A 19,032-nucleotide genomic window follows, 5' to 3' on the forward strand; every position below is an offset into this window, starting at 1 on the left:
GTTTAGTGTCCTTAATCTGTAATCTGATATGGTCCAATGAACATTTCTTTTGTGCGTCATGTCAGTTCTCAAGAAGTTTCATATTTTGAAGTATTTTGGATTTCCACGTTTCAGATTAGGGATATTAAATCTATATTAACTAAACTCCATACTTTATTCAGATTTCAAGGGTTTTCCACTGATAATCTGTTTTCTATTCAAGGATCCAGTCTAGGATGCCACATTGCACTTAAGAATCACAGTAAAAGGAAAAAAGTAAAATGTGAAAACATTAGAGATCACGTAGTCTAGTAACTTCGCAGCTGGCTCATAAATTCTGGAAGACCTCAGGCCCACCACCCACTGACAACCTTTTAGGATAGCAGGGACTCTGCCTGTGGGGTAGGGCCTAAGTTCTGGTCTCCTGGACTTTAAGGGTAGCTTCTTTCCAGCATTCCATGTTCCTTTTGCCTCCAAGATTTCCCAGCTTTTAAATGTTGCTTTCGGGTCAGCTTTTTTTTTTTTTTTTTAAAGCAGTGTTAGCTTGTTGACATTTCTGCCCCACAGTATACCATGTGAACTGATTTAAGGAGTCCATCCGTAGGCAGGGTCTTTCACCTGTAAGATTATCTGAAGATGGAGACATTAGCAAAAATATTTAGTGCTGCAGGGGACCTCAATGAGATGGCTTTGAAGGTAGTTGAATAAAAGTGCTTTGAATGAGGAGATTTATTGCCCACTTGGTTTTAGATATATTGTCTCTCTATATAACTTACATGCATAAATGTGAATGAGAGATGATGCTTTTAATATGTTTTTTCTGTTTTTCTAGCATTGGATTAAATTGTGCTTTGGGTGCAGCTGAAATGAGACCTTTTATTGAAATAATTGGAAAATGTACAACAGCCTATGTCCTCTGTTATCCCAATGCAGGTAAGTGTTTCAAGGGGGTCACACATGGGGAGATAAAAGTAACGTAAGACATGGCGTAGATGAGGTAAGAGATCGTGAATAAAAGATCTTGTTTTGCAGGTGTTGGTATAGTTGACACTTAATAAATGAAGAGTATCTGGGTGCAGTGTTTCCCTGTAGACGTGAGGGAAGTTCGGCTCACCCTGAAGCTTCAGAACAGTGCAAAACTTCCGGAAATGAGCTTAGTCACATGACTGACCAGAGTTTTGCCTTTGGTGACAGCGCAAGCCTAGTGGACGTGACCAGAAAGATGGGTGTAAAGAAGAGAAGAGAGACCCCTTTTCTCTGGTCCATTCTATTAGTAGAAGAGCAAAAGAAGAATCCTGTTTAGTGTTACCTTTTTCTTCTCTGAAAGCTTGGACTTGCAGTTCATTATATGGAAATTTTTTGAATATATTTGTAGACAGTTCTCAAACTTCCCATTTAATATTGGTGATTTGTTCAGGGTTAACCAGATTTCCCTGTGAATGTATTTGATCACTGCTTAGCTACTTAGAGCGAAAAGTTGTTTTTCAGCCTTCTTTCTCCAAATATATCATTTTAATGCACAATAGATTTTATTTCCCACCAGGAGTAAGATAACTGGAAGCAGATAATAAATAAAACAAGAAACTGGATTGTTATAAGCTGAAGTCTTACTTGGCAAAGTTTATTCGAAAGGAGACTGGTTGATTTTTGTTTGTTTTTAATGGCATGTTAGTTGCTCATTAATTAGTTCAAAGGTTATGTAGTATTCCTTCCACCCCCACCCCCAAGCGGCTAGGTAACAAGAATGAATGAATTTCCCTTATGGGAAGGGGTGGGGCTGGGGGCATTCTGTTCTGCCTAACAGTGAATAGAATCTTTTCTTTCAGATGGAAAAGAAATAATGGAGTTCATTTTCCTCTGCGATATTTTTGTGTGTGTGTGTTTTTTTTTTTAAGTTTTTTGGGAAGTGTGGTATCTCTTTGTTTACTGTGTAAATATTATGTGTTTGTTTTTGCAAGTAATCACCATTTAATATAAATATAAAATTATATAGTTATTAACATAAAGTCTTTAAAAATACAATGTGTATTTGTTAAGGCAATTTGCAATAATGATTGAATTATCTTTTCTCAGGTCTTCCCAACACCTTTGGTGACTATGATGAAACGCCTTCTATGATGGCCAAGCACCTAAAGGTCAGGGGTCCTCCTTTCAATGGCTTTTTAAGAGAGACAGAGAGATTGAATTTTAGATGTAGAGTATTTAGAAGGAGAATTTTCCATGAAGAAATCCCAATGTACATATAACAAAGAAAAGTTTAGCTACCCCAAATTAAGGTACTAGAGGCACAGAGGAGGGCTAACTGTCAGCATCCTTATCCTCAACTGGCACTGGTGGCTGTTGGAAAATTCTCACTGGGGTCCACTCCAAACAAATAATTGAGACTTGGCTCTCCTCTGAGATATTGCTTCCCCTGCAGCCTTCCCAAGTTGTAGCTTTCTGCCGTCACACCCCTCAGACTGCTGGGTGGAGTAGATGTCCCCCTGGCCTCCCATTGTCACCCCCATCATTCTCCCTGTCTGTCATCCACCGGCCATTGTTTAATCCTAGGTCATGAGACCATACTGTCCACCGCCGCTTCTTACTGCACTTAGCTGCTAATCCCTGGGTCTCTTTCCCCTTGTTCCTTGAATTTTTAGCTTCTGTTTTCACTGACATTCTCTCTTAAGCTATTTCTGACTGACTTCTTATGATTTCATTATCTTTGTAGACGATCTTTCCATGCTCTTGACTTCTCAGCTCCTTGACTTTGTCTCTTAGTTATGGTGGTCTTTATTCAGTAGCCTGTGGTTAAACTCTAGACTCATGCTGTCCCATATCTAGCCACTACCATACGGTTTTTGGAGCCCTTGAATTGTGGCCAGTGTGACAGAGGAACTGAATTGTTATTTAAACATTTAAAAAATTAATGTAAATTTAAAAATCTATACTCTATTTGTGTTATTTGAAAATGTGTTATCCAACTCACATTCATTCAGCTCAGCATATGGGTAAAAAAAATCATTAGATAGGCAAATCTCCCACTGAACTTTATTTTTTGTGTTTATTTTTTTTGAGACAGCTCTGTTGCTCAGGCTGAAGTTCAGTGGTGTGATCATAGCTTACTGTAGCTTTGAACTCCTGGGCTCAAGCGATCCTCCCACCTAGACTCCTGAGTAGCTGGGACTGTAAACACATGCCACCATGCCCAGCTAATTTTTAAATTTTTTGTAGAGATGGGGTCTTGCTATGTTGCCCAGGCTGGTCTCAAATGCCTGGCCTCAAGTGATCCTCCTGCCTTGGCCTCCCATAGTGCTGAGATTATAGGTGTGAGCCACCATACCCAGCCTCTCACTGCATTTTAAATGGTATAAAGGATTTCACAGCATCTGAACTATTCTTTGCTTTTATCCTATGTCTAGGGCATGTGACATCTTTATATCTAGAGTTAAGAACGTTTGACTCTCTTTTTATTATAGTCTTAGTTGTTCAGGAAGTATAGATGACTTTTATGTTGAATTGGTGGGAATGAGTTTAGAATTCAGATGAACTTGCTGAAACTTTGTCTTTTCCTAAATGCAGGATTTTGCTATGGATGGCCTCATCAATATAGTTGGAGGATGCTGTGGTTCAACACCAGATCATATCAGGTAATAATCACCTATAGACAATGTATCTAAAACCAAGTGGATAATCAGATAATACTCTAAATATGTACCTTTTGTTGTGAGCTGAATTGTGTCCTTCCAAAATTTGTATGTTGAAGTTCTAACCCCTACTGTTTCAGAATGTGGGCTGTATTTGGAGATAAGGCCTTTAAAGAGGTGACTAAGGTAAAATGAGGTCGTACAGGTGTACCTAATCCAATATGATTGATGTCCTTTGAAGAGCGGGACACAAATGCACACACAGAGGCAAGACCATGTAAAGACACAGGGAAGAAATAACTAGCTACAAGCCATGAGACAGGCCTTAAAAGAAACTAACCTTGCCTGACGCCTTCAACTCAGACTTCTGTCCTCCAAATTATGAGAAAATACATTTCTGTTATTTAAGCTACCCAGTCTTTGGCCCTTTGTTATGGCAGCCCTTCCTAACAGCTCATACATCTTTATATTATGAAAAATTTTAGAGAAATAATAAAATGGACCTCTGTATGCCTGTCACATAGTTGCTATAATTTTTGATGTTTTTCCATTCTTTCTTCATCTGTCCCTCAACTTTTCCCTCTGGATTATGTAAAATAAATCCCAGTTATTATGATATTCTAGCCTTAAATACCTGAGTAATATTTGAATGCTCAAAGAGGACAGCTCATATTTATTGTGGGCAAATACAGGCCTCCGTTAGATTCCCTCATGGAAGGAAAAGACAATAAGACAGCAGGTATCTTGAGGTCAGGAGAAGTGTCTTCACTTTGCCTGGTTCACAGTGGTTACTTAATTCATGTTTTCAAGTGAGCGTATGAAGGAAGGGAGTGAAACGAGCATGACCATGTGTTTCATTCCTTAAGAGTTTTATAGCTTATAGGAAGATTGGAATTCAGTGATTTGGAATGTTGTTTAGGACTGTTTATATTTGTTTTTTTCCCTGGAGTGACTGATGATCATATTTCCAGCCAGTCATCTCACTGTTCCAAGTCTGTTTTCATGTGTGTAATATGTTCACGCGACCGAGTTACCTTGTAGTTCACTGCTTTTGTTGACTGATATGATAGACTCTTAGTAAATAATACATATATATATATTTTTGTTGTTGTTGTTTGAGACGGAGTCTTGATCTGTCTTCCAGGCTGGAGTGCAGTGGTGCAATCTTGGCTCACTGCAAGCTCCGCCTCCCAGGTTCACACCATTCTCCTGCCTCAGCCTCCTGAGTAGCTGGGACAACAGGCGCCCGCCACCACGCCTGGCTAATTTTTTGTATTTTTAGTAGAGACGGGGTTTCACCTTGTTAGCCAGGATGGTCTTGGTCTCCTGACCTCGTGATCTGCTCGCCTCGGCCTCCCAAAGTGCTGGAATTACAGGTGTGAGCCACCGTGCCTGGCCTACATAATAATTTTTAAAATATCTTGTAAATAATTTCTGAAAGTTGTCAGTAAGTATCGCTTATCTTTGGATCAGCAACTATTTCTTTTTGTTTCCTCTTTAAAAAGAGTTGTTGTTTTAAATGTCTGTGTGTATGTTTGTGTATATCTATATTTATATCTCTGTGTATATGTTTGCTTCTTTTGCTTAGACATTCACATTTTAATTTGGGGACAGTAGAGTAGAGCAATTCTTCCTGGTCCTGATAAATTTAGTGGAGTAGCCAGATTTTTCTGGTTGATCAAAGACATGATTCATTAAAACTGATAAGGGTCAATGGAGAGTGAATTACTAAAACAAATCTTTAAGAGTAATTATTTTGGAATTTTAGTGCTTTATGGCTTCTACCCTCCCTACTGTGTGTGTGCCGTAGTAAAAGCAGATCCGCTGGACCTAATTCCCTCCTCTCCTAGCCCCTCTGCTTGTGCCTGCTCCTTCTTGTCAAAGGTGAAATCCTTTTTCTGCTCAGATTTTGAGTAGGAAGCAAGGATTGTGTGTGTGTAGATTTGACAGAGTGAAAGACATCTGTGGGTGTGGGGAAGATGGAAGGAAGTTTGCAGTTTGCATTTGTGCAAACTGTCATGTAGCTCCAGGTTCACGTCTCAGAAAGTAAAAACAACCCAGCCAGCGCATAGCCAATGGGCAGGCACACAAAAGGTGCAGTTTATAGATTAATTTTCTGCATTGCTGAGAAAACTAAAAGGCATAATTGTTGCTGCACACCTGGAATTAAGTATATAATTATATATATAGTTATGTTAAATAGACTTAATTTTGTAGTTAAAAATTAGTTTTGAAATTAGTTTCATTAAATATATTTTATTCTGAATTAATGGAAATAGTGTTTTCTCTTTCAACTCAGGGAAATTGCTGAAGCTGTGAAAAATTGTAAGCCTAGAGTTCCACCTGCCACTGTTTTTGAAGGACATATGTTACTGTCTGGTAAGTCATAAAGACCTGGTATTCGTGATTTCAGAAACCATTCGTAGAATGTGACTATTCTAAGTGGTAGTGATATTTGTGCTAGGCAGCTTGCTTATTAGGTTGAAGAAGAATCCGTATATTCTTGGCACGTACATGAATTCTAGTGAAGAACCCTTTGTTTTTCCATGGCTGGGGCAGGATGACATCAACTTTAGGGTAAAAGTAAAGGAAGGCCCAGGTGATTTGCCCAGGTAGGGTCCTTGGTGGTGGCTTGATGGTCCTATCTTTATTGTCCACTGTTTTGAAAACATACTCTTGGCCACAGCCTAACAATTTTAATTTTCAGGTTGATATTAGTTACTGAAAATTCCAAACTGCCAAGGTGTAATGTTTGGTAATGGCAGCAGCATCATCCTGGAAAATTGTTTGTTTCTAAAATATTCTTGTTGTAATCTTACATTTACCACATGTTTAGGACTTTACAAAGACTTGTGGTATTTATTCTTTCTTTGGTTCTCAACAATCCTTTGAGGTACATAGCCTACCTTTTTCAGCATTAATTTTGTGTTCAAACAAGGAACATTAGTAAACTAGGTCATCTGGCCAACTGTTAGAAAAATAACTTTAAATTTCATATTTTTGCTTTGGTTTGTTCATGATATATTAAATGGTAACTTCAAGCAGAAAAAGTATGATTTTTTAGAGAACCTGCAGATAACACATATGAGGAATTATGTTCCCTAATAGCTTAGAATTTAACATCTCTCTGAATTGAAATATTTTTGTTTCATATGTTGTCCTATGAAAGGTAAAATAAATTACAAATGACAGCAAAAGTAGTGTCTACTTTTCCCATTCAGTACATAGCACAGAATTAATCCCAATCAGTGAGTGTGAAGTTGGGTTAGTAAACATACCAACTATGTTCAGGCTAGCCTTTTTTTTTTTTTTTATAAATACTCCAGAAGGTAGAGGATGAGATTAGGAAAAGTAGGATTCATGGTTTTTGGTACTCCCTCTCTGGAAATAGTGGCTTTTATCAGAGAGAGGTGTGGCAGGAAAATTTATTTATTTCATCCCCAGAACTTAATGTTAGTGCATTACTTCAGCCAAGCACTAAGAGTGGAAAACATTCAGCCTTTGCCAAAATTGAAACAAGAGAGCCATTTACGTAAGATTTTAAAAAATAATTTACATGTAAGAATAAAAGAATTTTTTCTTCAATTTGAATGTCATATGCTATTGCTAAATTGCTTTAAACAGTCACCTTCCATCAGATTTTAAAAGAGTGACATCAGATGTGCTATTTAAAATTGTTCTTTTATAAACCACAAACTTGAGAGAAGTGTGATCTTTGTATCAAGTACTTCACATTCATAATAGATCATTCGCACTATGTGTGAGATGCTTTTGGCGGGGGAGTCACATGGAAATGTCAGCATTGAAATGTTGGCTCCCTGCTTGCCTGTCCTGGGAACCTCAGGGTCAGACTAAGATTGGGCGTACCCTGGGACTAGCATGGAAGGCTGGGGCCATGAGGATCATTGCCGGATGGAAGGGAAACCATAAGCCAATACTGGGCGTGGAAAGCGATAATCTCAGTGCACCAAGCGGCCTGAAATGCTTTTATAATGACCCAGTTTATAGTCATTATTTTTCTCTGCCTCATAGCTGTTTCTTCCTCAGCCCATGCTTTGACAAAGGTCTCAAAAGCCATTTTCTCTTATTAGCAATGAAAGCAATGATTGTGGGTGCTAATTCTGTGCTTATCAATGTTATTCAGTTTCATTTTTACAATAACAGTATAAAGCAGACACTTTACTGTCTTTGTGAACTCAGAGGCATATGGGAAGTTGCCCCAAGGTTGTTCATTCAGGTAAGTGATTTGAACCCAAGGCCATCTGTCCCCAGAACCTGCCTATAACCACCTAGTGAGACTGCCTCTCCTAATACTTTAAATGTAATGAACAGAACAAAAACAGTTCAGAGCCTTTTCTATAGTGATACTTCACGCTGTATGTTTTTACTTCAGTGTAATATATCCACATGTATTATCTGATATTTGGCCCTAAATTGGCCAGTGGCAGGGGAGATGTTATTATGTTGGTAGATAAGGAAACAGGCACCAGGAGTCCACCTGGCTTACCTAGAACTAGCTCATTAGTGATAGACCTGCCACAGTGACTCCTGTCTCTGAGGTCTCAACCTGGGTCCCTGATTCAGCCTTGTTGATTATGGGTTCTAGGCCTCTGGATCAAAGAAATGAAGTAACGTTGTAAACAAACACACCATTGGTGGGATTGAAAAAGCTTACTCCTTATAGCTTCAAGCTAATATCTGAGCAGACAGCTGTGGAACACCTCTCTTTCAATTCTAACTTTGTCCATGGTTTTTGCCCCAGCCTCTTGGTTAAATAGGGGTTGATGGATTATTTTTTCTTTTTTCTCAGAGATGGTATGATTTGGTCCTTTAGGTTATTTGCAACATAAAACTCTGAAATATTTCTTCTTTTGAGAGTCTGGTTGTATATGTAGATGTAACAAATAGCCTTTGCTGCATTTGAATCTCCCTAGAGACGACTATGGCCCTGCTTCCACATTGGATCTCCTGTCTGCTCAGATGGGCTGTGGTGCGGGAACTTCTCTTTCTTACTGAATACATTTGCGTCTGTCTTATGTCATCCATATGCATTTGCAGAAATTTTTCAAAGTGCTTCTCCTTTTAAGGTCTGGAGCCCTTCAGGATTGGACAGTACACCAACTTTGTTAACATTGGAGAGCGCTGTAACGTTGCAGGATCAAGGAAGTTTGCTAAACTCATCATGGCAGGAAACTATGAAGTGAGCATCTTAATAAGACCCCTGAGGCATCTGCCCGTGTCTTTGGCTAGACAGCATGTAAATGAAACAGCTCTCTGCCTTTGATAGTGTTATTAGCAGAGCCCCTAGAAAGTGTGAGAAGATGGTAATGTGTGTTTGCAGCAGGGTGGGCTGGTGGGAGGACGAGGCTTTGAAAAATTGAAGCTGCTATTGTCAATATTTGTTAAAAAGTACTGCATTTGGTATATGAAGTAGGATGAGATGGGAGGGATCCAGGTTCTAGCTATTTCTATTCATCATGAAATAAATTAAAAAATTTGAGAAGGCTCTTTATTTTGTCTTCTCACAAATCCTTCTAGGGAAAGGGAAAGACAGGAAAATTCCTGTCAGTTCCTTATGACCGCATCAAACGCTCACTATTGAGGGTATTATGAATCTTGTTAGCTGTAGGCTAAAATAAACAAACGAAAGAAATAGACCCTTGCCTTGGAAAGTTTATGTGATAGTTTTAGCCATGGTGTTTTTAAGCTCGATCACTCTGTGGATGAGCATAATTTAATCTATACAGAGTATACCCAAGACTCCTGGATAGATTTTCCTATGAAAATGTGAATTTAAAATTGGAGGAATTTGGCCGGGGCTTTGATGATAGTTAACTTTGTCATCCAACTTTCCTCACTTTTTTGCAACCTTTAGGAGATCTTCCAGAAACCAGTACCAGAGCTGATTTAGTTTTCATAACAAGGAAAGGACCACGTATCCCCCTTCATGGACCTGTTCATTATTACCCGATGGCATCCCTGGAGGCATGTCTTCCTTCCCAGTCCCTCAGCTGGCACATTAGCAGGGCCTGGTTGCCCAGTTTCACCACTTCCCCTGTCAGTTGTCTTCCCCTCATTCTTGCTGCTTTCCAGTGCTCCTGTATGCATCCATCATGAGCCTTCCCAGTTTGGAAGTTCCACAGGGTGACTCGTTTTTGCATATGGAATAAAACTGAAATTCCTTAGTCTGTCATTCCATCCTCTTCACTTAGGTATTAAACTGCCCTCCCATCCTGATCTGTCATCTGAACATTCCAGGAGGCTCGCTTCTGACTCTGTGCCTTTGTTCTTGTTTGCTTCCTTCTGAAGTGCCAGTGACTCTTCCTAGCCATATAGTGTTCTTCAGTTGGCAGTGTTTCTATTATGTTTTGATTCTTATGCCTATTCTATGGTGTCCCTTTGGTGGATTTGATAGATTTGACACTGAGAGCATTTTAGGAAGAAGCAAACAGATGAAAGTAATAATATCTATCATTTAATAAGGTCTTTCTATGTGCCATCACTGTGCTAAGCACTTTATGTCATTTCTCATTTAATCATCACAGCCTGGTGGCAATAGATACTGTGGTTATCCCCATTTTACAAGTGTAGAAATGGAGGCTTGGGGAGGTTAAATGACTTGCCTTTTGTTTTACAGCAAGTAAATGATAGAACCCAAGTCTACCAAGCATGTGCCCTTAACCACTTTGCTATCTCTGCCTAGTGGAAACAGTAGGAGGGGGCAGTAGAAACAGGAAGGGACAGGTGACTCTTCATTAGAGTTTAGCTTTTATGTCTTAGTGATCCCTTTGTGGTTTAGTGAAAAGAACATTGACCTGAAAGAAGTTCCAGTCCTGTGTTCTTACTCAACTCAAATGTCTTTAAACAAACCGCTTCATCTCTCTGAGGTTGTTTGGGAAGGTTAGACCTTGAAGCTGTTATTCGTGATTGTTAAGAAATAGGTCAGATATTGGCATTTCCATTTTCCAGGTCTTTTGACCCTGTTGCTTACTGTCTTATCTCCTGTCTGTTTGCTCCAATCCATTCCCCATTAGCCAGCTGAAGATGCTCCCTCTCAGTTAGCTTTCTCCATTTTGGTTTGTGGCGACCTTTCCCTTTCCTGGATGTTGAGATCATCTTGGCATTTGACCCACACATTGTATGGCAGTGCCCAGTAGTTTTTTATGTGACTGTGACATGTGCCCCCAACTAGATATAAACCCTTTAAGAACCAGGATTGTGATTTACACTTCTTTTTATTCTTTATTTTATTTAAATTGGTACTGATACTAGAAAACATTTTTTGATTTACTGAATTAATTAATTGATTTATTTATTTTGAGACAGAGTCTTGCTCTGTCACCCAGGCTGGAGTGCAATGGCGTGATCTTGGCTCATTGCAACCTCCACCTCCAAGGTTCAAGCGATTCTCCTGCCCCAGCCTCCAGAGTTGCTGGGACTACAGGCACATGCCGCCAGACCCAGCTAATTTTTGTATTTTTAGTAGAAATGGAGTTTTGCCTTGTTGGCTAGGCTGGTCTTGAACTCTTGACCTCAAGTGATCTGCCTGTCTCAGCCGCCCAGAGTGCTGGGATTACAGGCGTGAGCCACCGCGCCTGGTCCAGATTTACTGAATTGAATTGTGATCCTTTTTCTCTCTGCGGCCTTGGCTCAGTGCATATGGCGTTTCCTTGTGGCATATGCCATAGGGTTTCGTGCCTATTCTATCACAATGAGTGCTAAAAGTTTCTATTTTGCTTGGGCTAAAAAAAATCAAGACAACATCAGCATCTACTATTGATTTTATCCTTGCTTATTTTATTACATTATGAAGTGTACAGTAAAGACTTAAATAAACAAAAAGTCTCTGTCATGTTAGTTAGAAGGCATTATGGAACGTGTATATTTTGTCCAATGTTGTTCAGAGTGGGAAGTGTATAAGACTCTTTTTGGAACACTTATCCTACAAAATATTCCTTAGATGGTCATAAGTGGGAAATGCTGTATTCTGTTTTGGGAAGGTTGCAGTGTATAATAGTGCATTAAAGAATTTGAAAACCTTCCAGTGTTATAAAACCTGCTGAAACTTATTTAACTGACATTTCTTTTCATGTAACTCCTATTAACAGCCTGTAGTGAATACTTTCAGCAGATACTGAAGAGTTATATAGTTTTTGGCAAATACTGAAGAGTTACATCGTTTTGGATGGTTTCTCTAAGGACTTTTTTTGGAGGAGTTGGGGCTTGAGCTGGGTCTTAAACAATGTGGAAGGGAAAGGGATTGCGTTCCAAGCAGAGGGGACAACATGATCTGCAGCACAGAGGTGGGAACAGATCTGGCTGGGTGAAGGCTCCAGCGGGGGTGGAATGGGAAGTTCAGTTGGGTAAGAAGATAGGGGCCAGCTCAGAGGGCCTTGACTGCCATGCTGAGGAATTGAGAATCTATGGTAGGAAAACAGCTTTGGTGGATTCTAAGCAGTGAGATGATGTGATGGAAGAGATGTGTAAGAAAGGTTAATTTGTGATGAGTGATGGGAGGACAGCAGGCCCAGAGTCAGGGAGTCTGGCTAGGTAGTCTGTGTAATTTGAAAGGATTGCTGGGAAGGGTAAGGAATGACCTCGTTAGCCTTTTCTCAAAGTACTGTCTCCTAACGCTGCTTCCTCTCTCATTCTTCCTTCAGGAAGCCTTGGGTGTTGCCAGAGTGCAGGTGGAAATGGGAGCCCAGGTGCTGGATATCAACATGGATGATGGCATGCTAGATGGTCCAAGTGCAATGACCAGATTTTGCAACTTAATTGCTTCCGAGCCAGACATCGCAAAGGTTATACAAAGTTTATATTTATCAGGGGGATTTACTTGTCTCACTTTGTCACTCATTTAACTGTGCCAGTTGTCCCATTAATCTGTGAACTCAAGAACTGGTTTTCTGAGCACAGTAGTTTCTGATTGTCAGCTTTCTCAGATAATGATAACCTTTCCATATAAAGCAGATCTTGGAGACAGCTGTGGCTTCAGCCTGGCTGTTTCCAAGGCTTCTGGGATTGTTCATGAGAATTGAGTCTCCTCAGATGTCTGGACAGAATAACAACCCGCTTTCCCTGTCTGTGAAGGAAAATCATTGGCTCTATTTTTGCCATAGGCAAGGGAACTCAGTGATTTCTTTCTAATAACAGAAAGGAGAGAACTTTCAGGCTTATCAGACTAAGACAAAAATACAAAACAAGATTAAGTCAAGAGGTTATGTCAGCTTTTACATTTGTTCTTTAAAAGGTGAAAGTTGATTTTTGTGTCAGTCTTTCAAACATTTTTAAATGAGTTCTAAAATTTTTAAAAATCTTACCTTATTTTTCTGCCATTAAGCTTGTTATGAGGAGTGATTTTTTTTCCCCCTCCTGAGGCAGGGTTTTTGCTCTGTGGCCCAAGCTGGAGTGCAGTGGTGCAATCATAGCTCACTGCAACCTCAGACTCCTCCCACTTCAGTCTCCTGAGTAGCTAGGACCACAGGCACGCATCATTTAAAAAATATTTTTGGTAGAGAGGGCGGGTCTTGCTGTGCTACCCAGTCTGATTTTGAACTCGTAGGCTCAAGCAGTCCTCCAGCCTTGGCCTCCCAAAGTGGTAGGATTACAGTTGTGAGCCACTGTGCCTGGCAGGAAGTGATTTTTGAAGTTCTTTTTTAAAGAAACTTCCTAGTGCTTTAAGAGTTTCATTTTTCAGGTTGAGCTATTGGTTTTTTATTAGGCTTCAGCAGATTTAAGTTAGAAGTCTGTGGTAAGTACTGAATTACATTTGCCCATCTTTCATTTGTGTCTTAAAACTCTTTACTAAAAAGTCTCATCATTCCTCTGGGAATAAATATTTTGAGAATTTAAGGTACAAAGAAGCAAGACAACTTGTTCAAAGTTAGTTAGAATCAGAGGTATAGCCAATTGTTTATCAGCTTAGTATTGGGAAGAGGGTAGACTCGCCTTGTAAGGCCCAATCAAGTCAATGGACTATTGACCCTACTTTCTTTTCTCATCTCTAAAATGGGATCATCAAACCCCCTTTGTGAATTGTAAAGATGCAAGTGCTTTATCAACTGTGAAGGACCCCATGTAACTCAATAAATTATTAGTGTTCTGATTGCCACAACAATTTCTTATCTTTCTTGGTTTTGCCCTACTACCACAATTTATTGGAGGCCAAATTTCGACCCATAGGGTAAAGCATAAAAACATTTTACCAGCACCTTTTCACCGGTAGGGTTGGGACACCAAACTATCAGCAAGCAAATATGAGCCGATACACTGGCCTGGTACTGTCGTTGCATTTGACCCTTTTCTTAGCAAACCTGTCATTACTAGCATGCTAAGAAAAAGCAAAATTGGTGGAGTGCCTGTTCTTTTTGCTCTTGTTTGATGGCGTGGCTTAGGAAATTGCTGACTACTCATTTTTCAGTCCTCAGTTGAAATGTTTCCTGCCCCGGGAAGCTTTCCCTGGATTTTCCCGCCCCATTCTCCATGCTTCCTAGATTGGGTTTGGTGCATGCTTCCATGGCAGTCTGTGCTTCTCGTATGCTTTTAGCTTTTACCACACTTTATGTCATTACTTGTTTAATTATTTATCTTTCTAAGCTCAGTGGAGCCAGGGACCTGGCTTTCTTACTGTTTTCCCTGTATGGGCCTAATATGGTAGTCATTTAATTATTTATTGAATGGCTTAATTGAATAATGTGGCCTATGCTGGGAGCTGTGGTGTGCACCTGTAGTTTCAGCTACTCGGGAGGCTGAGTGGGGAGGATGCCTGGAGCTCAGGAGTTCAAGACCAGCCAAGGCAACATAGTAAGACCTTGTCTCTAAAAATAAAAAATTATGCAGCCTAGATTAGTTGCCTCATTTCATTTCTTTTTATCAATCTAATTCTTCAAGCCCTTCCTTTCACCTTTCCTGGAACAGAAGTATGAATTAAAAGGAACCTATTCTCAACTGTGCATTTCAGTCTTGTCCTTTATTTTAATTATATGCATTTGTTGATAATTAGATCTGTTTTTCCTTTCTAATATTAAAAGTCTTTCTTTTTTTTTTTTCAGTAAAGAACTTGATTTTCTAAAGGGAAGAATGAATTTGAATAACTTGGCTAGAGGGCTGTTCCCAAAGGACACAAGGCTAAACATGAATCCCTGAGTCAGATGAGGGATGTCTAAATCCTATCTGAGGTGTTTGCCTCGGGGCCTAGGCACTTGAAAGTGTACTGCACTGAAGCTGGTGAACTGATCCCACTGATTTCATTCTGATGTTCAGCTATGATCTTTCAGCTATAAATCCCTGGCCCATGCATGGAGTATCTTGTAATACTGAAATTACTCCAAGTATTTTGGGCTTAAAGAATAAGTGTATTAAAATTCTGTCTCTGACGTACTACTATTATTTGCTTATTGTTTTGCTAAAGAAGAAACAGGGAATACTTTAGAGCCTTTGAAAAGTAATTTGTAGTGACTTGCGGCCTCTCTGTGATTTTCTTGCCTTTCTGATCTCAGGTACCTTTGTGCATCGACTCCTCCAATTTTGCTGTGATTGAAGCTGGGTTAAAGTGCTGCCAAGGGAAGTGCATTGTCAATAGTGTTAGTCTGAAGGAAGGAGAGGATGACTTCTTGGAGAAGGCCAGGAAGATTAAAACATTTGGAGCTGCTATGGTGGTCATGGCTTTTGATGAAGAAGGACAGGTGAGTGATTTCTTTTGGACTAATCCATTGTGTTACCCAGGTTAGAATGCAAATCTGAAACAGCTACATATATACATACACATATACATATATCTTTCTGTATACATTCATATACATATGTGTACACGTATCTGTATACAGTCATACATCATGCATTACTTAACAATGGAGATATCATCTGAGAAATACATCATTAGGTGATTTTGTCATTGTGCCAACATCCTAGAGTGTATTTACACCAACCTAGATGGGATAGCCTACTACACACGTAAGCTAGATGGTATAGTGTATTATTCCTATATCATAAGCTAGTGTAGCATGTTACCGTACTGAATACTGTAGGGAACTGTAACAAAGTGATATGTATTTGTGTATCTAAACATATTGAAACATAGAAAATTTACAGTAAAAATATAGTATTATAACCTTAGGGAACCATTGTTGTTTATATGATCCATCATTGATTTAAGTGTCCTTATGTGGTCAGTGACGGTATATGAAAATCTGATACATAGTAAAGTCTTTGTATTCATGAGGAAAGGTTGAAGTATTCAGGAAATGCTATTGGGACGACTGGCTATGCATTTGGAAGAAAATAAAGTTAGATTCCCATTTCTAACCATATACTAAAATAAAGTTAGCTATTTGCAACATGAATAATAGTAGTGGGTGAATATCCCTAATATGCAAAGAGTTTCTGTAAGTCAGAAAGCAAAACACCCCATTCAACCCAATAGGAAAATGGACAAAGGAAATGAGTAACAGTTTATATAAAAATAAATAACAAATAGCCAATAAACTTACGAGAAGATACTAACTTTTGTAAGCATTAAAGAAATAAAAAATAAAGAAATAATGAGATTAGTTTCCTTTACCAAATAGAAGAAAAAATTAGAAGATTGATAAATGGCAGCCTTCATAATACCTCTGCCATAGAATCAGGGTGGGGCACATGGGAAGCTTCAGATATAATTATAGTTCAACTGTGTGATACACTGATTATTGTTACATCTTATACTTCACATAACTTTTTATGAATATTTTGGTACCTATTTAAAACCACTAAAAAATCTATTTCTTATGATTAAGCTCTTCCTGGGAATCTAGTAATAAGGTTGAGTATATAAGGATATATGTTCACATTTATTGTAGCATTGTGGTAGCAATAAGCTAAGAACACTAAATGTCAGTTACTAGGGGAATGCTTAAACCTTGCTCCTTACTACATAGAATACTGTGCAGCAGTTAAAAAGAATCAGGAGATGGAACCATGTCTTCAATATATTGAAAAATGAAAAAAATGAGTGACATGATCCCAATTTTACTTAATATAAAAGTACTTTACATTTACATATGTGTGTCTGTATAAGCAGAGAAAAGAATTTGATGATTGTCAACTGGGGTAGTAGGGATGGTCTGAGATGGAGATGGTCTCAAATGGGGACATACTGACAATGAACAAGTACTGGGATTATATGTACTTTTTCTTTCCTTTCTGTCTTTCTTTTGTATTTTTGAAATAAAATTGTTTTTAAATGTATTTTTTTGTATAAAAGATACATTTTCTTTCATTGTGAAAAAATTCAAATCATCCAGAAGAATGCAAAAGAGAGAGAATTTTGATCATTAACATATATTGAACCTTAATTCACACCAAGCAAGTACACAACACACATTAAATCAGTTCTTCCTCCAAGCGTATAAACCGTGGGTATGTATTCTTGTTATTTTTGAATGTCATGTGAGGAAACTAAAGCACAGAGATGTCCCAGGACTTGCAGTTGTCACACAGCTAACAGTTTGCAGTGCTGGGATTCAGGTCTAGGCAATCTGGTTTCATTCATCAGGGCCTGTGCTAAATGGTTGAGTGAAAAGGCTGTCAGGGAAGAGTTGGCCTGTTTAGAAGAGGTGGTCTTGTAAGACCTGTCTGAGGAGGGAACATTTGAAAACCGGAATAAAATGAGAGAGCAGGCCACATGCCATGTGGGGAAAGAGCAAAAGAGGTTTCAGCAAAATGAAAAATTTTCTAAGATGAGATTATACCTGGTATTCTGTAACTCTTTTCCCTACTCAACATAATGTTGGCATTTTCCCATCTTAGTGAATAGGGATTAAAAGTCCATGGTTTCTGGTTGCATTGCATTCTAGTATGTTTTACTTACTATCTATTATTGAATGAAATTGTGTTTCTAATTTTTTAGTAGCATGAACAGTTCAGTGACCAATGAATATCCTAATTCATGCAGCTATTTCCCGTTGTAAATGATTTTTCTTAGAGTCAGTTCATTGAAGTGGGATTGCTATGTCAGAGAGTGTGCGCATTTACTATTTTGAGGCACATTGTTAAAATTGTCAATCTGAAAAGTTGTTATCTTCCGCTACAAGTTTAGTGTGGTGTGGGACCTTTTGATAATTGTGTCTTCTGCAGATAGACAAATCATTCCGTAAACAAAAAGGAAAACAAAAGCCCTCAGCCTCCTAGATCCTGAGGCAACCACTTTCAACTTTTTAAGCTGATTCTTGTAGCATCTACCTCTTTATCTTCAAATTCCAGTCTTAGTTTTTATTTATTGATTTCTTACAATGATTAAAGATTTTTTAGCTTTTCACCGTCCTCTGCCCTGACTCTGTACAGCTTTACTTTTATCCTTCTCAATATAGTTCATTTTAGCTATAATCGTTTTCAGTGCTTACATTATTAAGCAGTGTAAAAGCTGAGCCATGCAATAGTATACTATGATTGCTTATCCTTTCTTACTCTTTATTTGTTTTCTGTGAAGGTAATACTTACCTTTTTGTTTGTATTGTTTTCTGTGTATTTCGCCTTCAGATTGTACCCTAGTTGTGTAAACCTCCAATATCCAATGTAGCCAGACACACTAAGAGGACTGTCATACTACTCTTTTGAAGAATTCTCCCTCCAAGTCTTCTGACATGACCCGGAACGGCTATTCAGTAGGCCAGCTGCACAGCTGTGACCTTCCTCCTGGGGTTCCATTTGCCTTTCTCTTAGATTTTTTAGAACTCATAATTTCCTCATTCTTGGTTAACCTTTTTTTTGGTCATTTGGTAGAGTACATTCCCTGGTAGCTTCTTGTGAAAGAAAACATAGCAGTAAATATTTTTGAAACCTTACGTGTCAGAAAATGGCCGTATTCTACTTTTACGCTTAATTGGCAGTTGTATGGGCATAGGAGTGCAATCTTGAAGTTCTTCTGTGTTTTCAAAGTACTGCTCCTTTGTCTTCTGGTTCCCACTGGTATTGGTAAGAAGTCCAGTGCTGTTCTAACTTTTGATTATTTTTGTGAAACTTGTTTTTCTATTCTCTGGACGCTTTGGGAATCTTTTGTGTCCTCTGTGTTCTGAATTCTTGCGATGATGAGCCATGCATTATGCTGGCACTCAGTAGGCCTTTTCATTTGTGAAAGTCACAGCTGCAGTGGTAGGAAGTGTCCTTGGATTTTTTTATTTTCTTTTTTGGTACATATATTATTGAGATATTGAATGTTTTGGACAGGTTGCCTAATTTTCTTATATTTCTCTCCTATTTTGCAACTCTGGTGTTCTGCTCTGCATCGGGTGAGATTTTCATATCTACATTTATCCTCCAGACCCTCTATTTAGAGTTTTATTTCTTCTTTTTCCAGAAGCTCTTTTTTTGTTATCTGAATGTTCCTTTTAACAATATATATAGTGGGCTGGGCGCAGTGGCTCACGCCTGTAATCTCAGCACTTTGGGAGGC

At 38.8% G+C, this 19,032-nt stretch overlaps 1 protein-coding gene across 4 annotated transcripts in view; it reads left to right on the forward strand.

The window, feature by feature from the left end:
• The window catches only part of MTR (5-methyltetrahydrofolate-homocysteine methyltransferase), a 103,634-nt gene that overhangs the window by 28,435 nt on the left and 56,167 nt on the right, over window positions 1-19,032 (forward strand). For 3 of the 4 annotated variants that reach the window (XM_011935747.1, XM_011935746.1, XM_011935748.1), the window contains 7 exons: window positions 812-912; window positions 2,053-2,114; window positions 3,541-3,608; window positions 5,905-5,984; window positions 8,693-8,805; window positions 12,266-12,406; window positions 15,104-15,289. In XM_011935747.1, the coding sequence (XP_011791137.1) occupies window positions 812-912; window positions 2,053-2,114; window positions 3,541-3,608; window positions 5,905-5,984; window positions 8,693-8,805; window positions 12,266-12,406; window positions 15,104-15,289 (751 nt within the window). The remainder of the gene's footprint in view (window positions 1-811; window positions 913-2,052; window positions 2,115-3,540; window positions 3,609-5,904; window positions 5,985-8,692; window positions 8,806-12,265; window positions 12,407-15,103; window positions 15,290-19,032) is intronic. The other variant, XM_011935749.1, reaches the window with a different exon arrangement.

Source organism: Colobus angolensis, unplaced genomic scaffold (genome assembly GCF_000951035.1).
Source record: "Colobus angolensis palliatus isolate OR3802 unplaced genomic scaffold, Cang.pa_1.0 Scaffold148, whole genome shotgun sequence".
NCBI lineage: Eukaryota > Metazoa > Chordata > Mammalia > Primates > Cercopithecidae > Colobus > Colobus angolensis.